Source organism: Seriola dumerili, unplaced genomic scaffold (genome assembly GCF_002260705.1).
Source record: "Seriola dumerili isolate Sdu_G_001 unplaced genomic scaffold, Sdu_1.0 BDQW01003009.1, whole genome shotgun sequence".
Classification (NCBI taxonomy): domain Eukaryota; kingdom Metazoa; phylum Chordata; class Actinopteri; order Carangiformes; family Carangidae; genus Seriola; species Seriola dumerili.
In genome coordinates, this window is record NW_019177264.1 from 400,154 (window position 1) to 409,307 (window position 9,154).

Genomic DNA, 9,154 nt, shown 5'->3' on the forward strand with positions numbered 1-9,154 from the left:
TATGTGCCACCCTTTCTTTGCTCCTTTTCATTTTATTTAATTTCAGCCCTATCATCTCTCTCTCTCTACTGTCTGGGGACTGTGTTGGTGCTTTTGGCAGTCACACGAGTATGAGTCTTCCCTCCCCATGGGGCGGGGCATCACTGCTGCAGAGTCACAGCTGATTAATAAGAATAATTTAATTGATTTTTTTGTAGCATCTTGTTTCTGAACAAATCAGTTTCAGAAAAAATGATTTCATACCCTGTGTATATTTCATCATCGAGGGCTCGCCCTCATTTATAATGATGTTGAGAAACAGTTCAATTGACTTAAAAAAAAATAGAACAAACATTCAGCCAGTGATTCATGCATTCTCTGTAATTTGCTTCCACATACACGTACACATGTGCACACACACACACACACACACACACACACACACACACACACACACACACACACACTAACACACACGCGCGCGCACACACACGCACACACATCAAGAGGACGCCAGCTGCTGTGAAGTAGTGACTCATTGTTTCTTTGTTTAAAACTGTACACATTCAGTGGTGTACAAAAAAAAACACAACAAAAACCCAGATGACATATTCACTCAAGCAGACTCCACAGTTTTGGTCAGTACAAAAGAGCTTCACTTAGCAAAAAAATACATTTTCAAGCATTTTCATGTTTTTTATATCGTGTATATTTTTCTTATCTTATGCTTATCTTCTGTATAAATGCCACCAGAACAAATTATAGTAGTATTTCTATATTACAAATTCAAATGAATGTTTTATATCAGGTTATTTCCAGGAAAATAATAGCATTTTCAATTCTTTAGTGATAAAATTGCCCCGACTGGGGTGAGTGGGATGAGCGGATTTATCCTTTATAAATGTTTTACAATAGTTCCCTATCAGATATTGTACTTTTTCAAATAACCCAAACTCAACGTGCTCCTCTGCTGGTGTCTTCGTGTGCGTCACATCACTTCCGACTCCCAGACACAGTCAGACACTGAGCCGTGTCTAATCCTGTTCTAATGCGTGCAGCAATAATAACAACCCTGACAGTCGTGAAGCAGCAAAGGCAGGCAATTTTCCTTCCCAGCATCATTTGGGTCTTAGAAGGATGAGACTGCTTTTTGGTGATGAATAGTGCATGCGCACACACACACACACACACACACACACACACACACACACACACACACACACAAATACATATGTTACTGTTAACCACAGACCTAGATGGAGCCAATGGAATAGCTGGATGGTGGATGCCAGATTAGACCAGAGCCAATGGGAGAATGTATTGTTGGTGAGCTGCACTCCAAACACAGATTAGTTGTAATCCTCTGTAGCAGTATCAGAACAAATGATGTCCTCTCTTCCTCTGTTTTTCACTGACTACTTTCTCACCCTTCCTGTACCATTCAATGGCAGATTAATGACAATAATCGTTAGTTGCTGCATGTTCTGAGACAGTTCAGAAAATACCTACTTACTGTATTTATTTGTTTAGCTATACATTTCTTTATAAGTTTTGAAAGAACAGCTAATGTATTAATGATTGGAAAAACTGACAAAGATCAATTTGAACCAAGATAAAGCTGAGATAAATTATCAGTTACTATAAATTATTGGAAATTCTTCTTCTGTTTTATTTAGTTATATGCTTTTCAGTTGACAATTTTTTCACTATTCATGTTCAGATGACCTGCTGCTCTTAATTATGCAATGAATTGGATTTAAAAAAACCTGAAGCGCACCAACTGAACATTGGCCCTATAATAAGAAACAAATTCCTCTCAAGAATTCTTGCTGGGAATTAACAATTAAATAAGACAATGGGGAAACTATGGGACGTGTAAAGTAAAGTGTTACCACAAGAGCTCAAATTTATTTGAAAAAAAAATCCCTCAGAAATCTAATTACAGTTCACAAGTCCCAGAGAATCCAAGAAAAATATTCAGCACCTAAAAAAAACCCATAACAACAAACCACATCAGACATTATTTATACTTGGTAGTATACCCTATCCATTTTCACTGCACAACCTGAAAACTATAGGTTCCATCAGTATTTATTTTAAAAAACATAATTTATCTTCCTCCAAACATCATCCTGTACAAGTCCCCTCTGTGTTTCTATTCCCTCCCTCCTCCTTACGGTTTTAATGGAGAAGAATAAATGGAGCTACAGTATACTGTCCTTGTCTTTCACATGAGTGAAGCTGCTGCTATTCTTCCGAATGCTTCCGGCCTTCGCTGTGTTATGTAATACATGAAACCAGCTATATATCATGAAGTAAATCTCAGTGTGGGGGTTGGAATCGTGATGGCAGCAAGGGGAGAGAAACGTCTGCGTTGTGTTTTTATGTTCCCGGGTTGTGTTATTGCCAGCAGCCTTCACTTGATAACAAAGTGTTTCAGCCGGCTGAGCTGCACACCATGCAGCAATAACATCCTCCTGGGTTTTTAGAGCAATCCAGGAAAACAACCTTTCTGCTCATATCTCATTTAGCATGCTACCATCAGCTATAAAACAGATGTCATAATAATTCAAAATGCATTTAATATATTCCCAAAATCTAACAATTTCTGCTCCTGTTTCTATAATCCATCACTGTGACAATAAACTGAGGTACCAGTTAATCTTCTGTGATGATATGAATATTAAAAAGCCATTATCAGGGCTTGCTGTGTTTTGGGAGAAGCAGTTGCAGTGCTGATTTGGTTGTTTTTGAAAGAGCTGTCCATGGTGCTGAAACTAGCATCAGCAATGCTTCTGTAAACATTACCTATGCTAACTGTGCTGTATACTGTGCTAAGCAGCACATTAAATGATTAATATGTTGCATGATGAATTCAACATGCTGATTTTCAGCTTTTTCTGAAACTCTTCTGTGTCTGGTGCCAGTTTTCCGCAACAGCCTGTCACACATTATTATAACCTTACCTTTGTTTCTAGTGTCTGCTTATTCAAATCCATTCAATAAAACATTTTCTGCACAATTTAAGTATAAATATTTAAAAATAATTCTAAAACTGAAATGCCTCTGACCCATTTTCAGAGTCAGGGTGGTGGAGCACATTGGTAAACACTTTATGATTTAAACTTGGTGATATTACTATTATTATTGTGGAGACAGTACATGTGTCATATTTCCTTTAGAACTGCAGATTTCCAAAAGACAACTCAAGATAAAAACAGGCATGAGTTTTAATTGAAAAGGAACTTCTTTAATTATTTTCACAATTAACAGATTAATCATTTGGTCTATAAAATTTTAGGAAATATGGACAACAACAAAAAAAAAAATCACAATTTCGCACAACCACAGTTTCCTAAAGCCACACATGACGTCTAAAAATGTCCATAATCCATATAAGATAAAGAAAAGCAGTGAATTCTTACATTTGAGAAACTGGAACTAGAGAATTTGTTGATTTGCTTTTGAGAATTTCTGCTTGAAGAATGCCAGTGATTGCCAAGTGATTTTGTAGATTGATTATTTAATTAATTAATTAATCATTTCAGGTCTAATGAAGACAGAATCTGCCACACACCACTCCTGCACTGCTGTGACTCCCACTTTGACCTTTGACTTTCTGAACAAATGACTTCTTTTTTGCTGCAACTTTTAATTTGATGCATCTTTTCCTTTTTATTGTGACACCCTCTCAACTTCTCTGCCTCCTTCTAAGATAAAATGCCACACTCTGCGTGCAGTAATGTTAGATATAGTCAGATATCCACATGTAACCAAACCTCCCTACCTCTCACCCAGCTGGAACTGCATGTGTTGGGCACTGAGACCAATGAAGCTCCCTGCTTTGTCTGTGCTAATGACAAAGTGCTAATGAGACTCATGGGAAGAAAAATACAAACTGGTAGGAAGATGTGACAGACACAGATGGGAAACAGGTGTAGTGCTCGGATTCATATCTGTGAAATGTCTTCTTTAATGTCAATTCACAGGCTGATCAGTGGGACACAAGTAGAAGATGCAGGGCTGACACAGAGTGATGCTTGATGCTTGTATAGACAGATCTATAACATGTATGGTTCTGAAGCTATAAGTGAAATTAACTGATGAGTCAATCAACAAGAAACTAATCTGCAGTCATCAGTTTTCAAGCTTCTGTAACATTATAAATCGAACATCCTTGGATGTTGTTGACTGTTTTGAAGACATCAGGGGCTTTGAATGTGATGACATCAGTCCACAAACACAGCCAAATACAACCCAGCTTGTCATAGTCACAGACAAGACAAAGGGTACCAATGAAAACAACTGAGTGTCTTGATCGCTAAAGGTAGTGATGACATACAGTGGCTATTATATCTCAGATGACCACATTTGCTGGATCCCTGTAATTTTAGTTTAACCTTGCTGCCTTTACTCTATAGTTGGACACTTTTAAATTTTATGCCAATAAAGCACCGCCTGAGTTGAGGTTTAATTGAGAGACAGAAAAGGGTGGGACACACAGGTTGGACTGAGATGATAAACAGTAAATTGAACAGATAAGAACGCAGTAGACTCTCTGCAAGAAGGACAAATTATAAAAGCTAGATTAAAAAAACAAAAAAACACTGAAGGACAGATGGTGAAGAGGAACCAATCATTTTGATTAGTGTCCTCAAATGTTCTCTCATGCCATTAGCACGGCATATCTCAACAGCGTCTCCATCACTTAGAGGTTAGCCGTCCTTGTCCCTGAGTCACACCTGACAGGCATGCAACAGCCTCACAATCAAAATCTAATCCACCTGAGAGGAAAGGTGTCATGGTTAACCATCAGGAGGAACATCGTCTAGATGTACATTAAAGTGCCTCAGCAAGGTTTGTATCGATCCTGTAGCTGATACTTTTTGTTGAAATTCCATCACCCTATGTAGACAGAGTGGTTTGATAATTATCACAAGTTTTAAAAGGAAGAAAGACAGAAAGAACTTATAGAGTATGTCTCCATTTTCCACTCATGCTCTGTAGACAGGTGACCCGGGGCATGTTTTAAACAGCATATATGCCTGTGAAATAATTAATGTAAATGTCTGTCTGCCTTTTATAAGTCTCCTATACTGTGGTATTGATTTTCTGTGCTGACCGTAAGCTGCAAAACCAGACGGAGGGAGAACAAAGCCAGGACCAGAGCTGTGAGAGAGAAAATAATCAGTCCATGTTTGTTGCTGCCAAAATCAACCATGTCACTGCTTGATGACAGTCAAAAAAGATTGCCACTCATAGAAGAAGACGTTAAATGACTTTCTGAGAAGCTGCAATGTTAATGTCTCAATAAGACACAGGGAAGGAAAGACGGAGAGGGAGAAAAGAAGCATTGTAACATGTAAACACATGGTGTATTGTTAAGTGTGTGTTGGTTTGGACCTATGACACAAACACAATGGGCCACTGGGGTGGGTGGGGGTGGAAGGTTGGATGAGGAGGAGGAGGATAGGAAGACCTGAGCGACGTCACTGCAGCTGGACTAGTGCATACATTAACGCATGACAGTATCTGCAATTTGTTCACTGCTGCAAGATGGCAAAGACTGCAGGCCTCACTGACACGTGCAAATAAGAACGCAGCCAATCTGCTGCACATTTAAATACAGGATAACATTCCCTTGTAATGCTATCATTTTTCCTTCGTCTGAACCACTGGTCCCCCGGGTGAGGCAGTGTAATTAGACAGAAGCTGTTGCTATGACTACAGCTGGGTGAGTGCAGCATAACGTGGCCTGTTTAATGAGCGCAAAGAGATAGTTGTAATAGTGTAAATTACTGGGGGAAGAAAAACTCTTGAAATTTAGCTAACTGATATTAAAACAAGGCCAAGCTAACCAAGCTGTAACAGAAGAAATAATAAGCTAATATCAAAACACTGCTTTTGGAGTTACGCTCATTAAAATGTCTATTGATTCCTCTATTAGATCCTCTAGAGAAAAAGTATTAAATAAAGTACTATAGACTACAATGGTAAGAAAAAATCATTTCAGGTTCAGGGTGCGTATTTTTTATATTGGAGATTATTCAAGTGCTGATTTGGAGTTTAAGGGAAACTCCACCAATTTAAGACATCAAAGTCTGTTTGCAGTTCTTCTGGAGAGCTACTGCATATGCAGAAAAGTTGAATAGAGCTCTCCCATGTATTAGCATATATCCACAATGTATGCTAATACATTCAATGTTAATACATGAGAAGCAGAAGCTCGGGCTAGCTATATGAAGCCTTTTGTGGCTGTTTAAGTTGCGTTCTTGGTAACGTAGGCACAAGGTTTTGGACAAGGAAGGAAAAAGAAAAAGCTATTTCTGGTTGTGCTGCATCAACTTTTAAACCTTTTTAAGCTACCCACTGTGAATATGACAAACAATAGTGCAAGGCTAAATCAGTTTCTTTTAAATCTCCCAAGTTGTACTTGTAGGCTACATCTTTCACCACGAAACCTGCTCCTTCCACAAGAAGCATCATGTGTAGATTAGCCTCAGGTGTAAGCAGTAGGCCTGCCTGACTTACTACCTGTTAAGATGGGGGTTAGCACTCTGGCCGTGTGGTGAACTATCTGTCTCAGCTGCTAAACAAATGTAAGAGAAGATAATGAAGGTGTCAACCGAAAGTGATAACAACGCCAGATGTGTTCATGCCCAATTACAGCTGCCAGAAAGTGATGAATCACTTCAAAATCTCAATTAAGCTGTTGCACTGATGGATCTCTGTCTGTCCAGTGAAATGAATGATATTTCATCTTGGAATACCCAGCCCTTGTTCAGTGTGTGTGCATGTGTGTGCGTGTGTGTATGTGTGTGTGTGTGTGTGTGTGTGGGGAGGGGGGGGCTGGCCTGGAGCCACAGTATGCATACACTCTGACCTTGCTTAAGCAGGAAATACTGCTGAATCACATACTCATGTGCACAGTATCCAAGGGAATTAAAGTCTACAAAACCACACACAAAAAAAAGAACTTCTGATCAAATGAAATACAAGCAAGCAGGGCCGACGGACAGTTAGCAAAGTGACACCCATGCTGTTGCCTACATGAGGTAAGCTTAATTTACAGCATAAGCACTGGCAGACAGATGGAGCTGAGCTGGAAGGGCTCAAAGCTCAGGTGGACTCTCTCTCTACCTCTCTCTCTCTCTCTCTCTCTCTCTCTCTCTTTCTCTCTCTCTCTGCAAGGTCATACTGCAGCATAACAGATCAGATTTGTTCCCCTGGCTTCGTTTTATCTCATCATCATCAGCAGCAGCAGCAGCAGCAGCAGCTCTGACAGCCAGAAAGCTGTGCATGTTTGCAAGGCTGAAACGTCCTCACATACGCATAGCGAGCATCACCCTTTGCACCCTTGCCTGGTGGGGATAAAATAGCCTATGGACAACAAAATTGTGGCCCTGCCACAGAAACAACAACACATCCAGCAAGATGCCTTGTAACTGTATCTGCTTTACAGGAAGTCTGCATCCAAACTGAACCTGCCTCTGTGACAGTTGTCATAGGATTAAATAATGTACAACTTGGAGTCACTTTGACACTAAAATCAGGAAGTTTGGAAAATGACTCATCTTTCCTTATAGCCCTCATAAACAGAGGTGTTATTTAACAGGAATTTATGGTTCCATGAATGCATCATGTAGTAGTTAGCAGATAAACTAAACCAGGGATTTATGTAGGCCTAACAAAATAATCTTCTTGCCTTGGTGCTGCATGGAAGCAAGGAGATAAAAAAAAAATCCAAACGGTGAAATGTGCAATATTTAGAGGGCTCAGTAACAATCGTAGGATCTCAGTGAAGCCTGAGTGCTGGATTTAAACCTGCATGAGAAGGGGGATGGGGACTGAGATGCGTAAAGTGTAAAGCGAAAATCTACTGCGGAGCCGCTTGCGTGGTGCACCGGGGCGCATCAACACGCATCGCAGCCTGGAAAAGCTACTTACTTCCCAACGAAGTTCTCCAGCACCGAGCTCTTCCCCGCACTCTGGCCGCCCACCACGGCGATCTGCGGCAGGTCCAGGTTTGCGTTCTGGCCGATGGAGGAGAAGGCATCCTGCATACGGTTCACCAGAGGAATCAAATCCTCCATTCCCCGGTTGCCCATCTTTGCGGTGCAATCGGACGCCTATCTTCCTAGTCAGCGCAGGGAGGGATTTGTGTCTTATATATTTCTCTTCGTCCCTCCTCGCCACCCTCGCGTTCAGAGGGCGTCTTGGACTCACACCGGTTTACTTTTCGGTTTGCTCCCTCATTGACTGCGCCTCCTCGGTGTGTCAGATCACCTCAGCTTGGACTCTCTCCCTCCACCACCGAACATGTACACTCCTCTCAACCAAGCACCGCAGCAGGGGGGGAGGAGGATGAGGATGATCTCTTGTATTTTCCTCAGGAGAGATCCCTGCAGTTCTCCACGCACACCGCTGGGTGGTGACACTGGTGCACTTTCACTGTGTTGCCTGTCAAAGTGTGCTGCTTTCAGTACAGGAAGTTCTTGTTTTGAAGAGACTCCAAAGATTAATCTTGTTGGAGTGAAATGGGTTTCAAAAGTTGTAGATGGAAAGTCTTGCATCCAGTTTTTGATGTTATTGCCCAAACAAACAATTTTGTATGATGTAACCTACACTTCTGTCAACGGTGCTGAGCATGGACCATGTTAGCACCATGGACAGAGGCCAGGGGGCACTCTATACAACTTCTTCCTGCAATTGTCCAACATTTATGTTGATCGCAAGTAGACCTGCAATCATTAGTTGATTAATCCATTAGTTGAACTGATCAGAACGGAAAAATAATTGGTAGCTATTATGGTGAAGAATTCATAGCTTTACGGTTTGACCGTTGGTCGTCAAATTTGAAGACATTACTTTAGAATCTAGTGGACTGTGATGGGCATGTCCCATTATTTTAAGGACCAAATGATTAATTGATTAATAAAAAAAAATCATTTGATTAAAAAATAATTAATAACTGGCGCGCTAATACAAGTTACCAATATAAATATAGGTATACATAAGCATTCCATGCTGTTACATGTCAAACAATAAAAACACAAACTTCTATTTATAGTGACACACTTTAGAAACTCTTAGTTTTCAATAAATATAAAAATGTATTATTCACATGGCCATATATTATGAAGCCTTTTCTCCAGACAACCATCAGAGGGCGACA

The 9,154-nt window shown here is 40.3% G+C and overlaps 1 protein-coding gene across 6 annotated transcripts in view; it reads right to left on the reverse strand.

Annotated features, from left to right (window-relative positions):
- dnm1 (dynamin 1) overlaps nucleotides 1-8,298 on the reverse strand; it is a 54,493-nt gene extending 46,195 nt beyond the window's left edge. For all 6 annotated transcript variants that reach the window (XM_022769450.1, XM_022769446.1, XM_022769449.1 and 3 more), the window contains exon 1: nucleotides 7,927-8,298. In XM_022769450.1, the coding sequence (XP_022625171.1) occupies nucleotides 7,927-8,087 (161 nt within the window). In that variant the 5' untranslated portion in view covers nucleotides 8,088-8,298. The remainder of the gene's footprint in view (nucleotides 1-7,926) is intronic.
- Nucleotides 8,299-9,154: the final 856 nt, after the last annotated feature.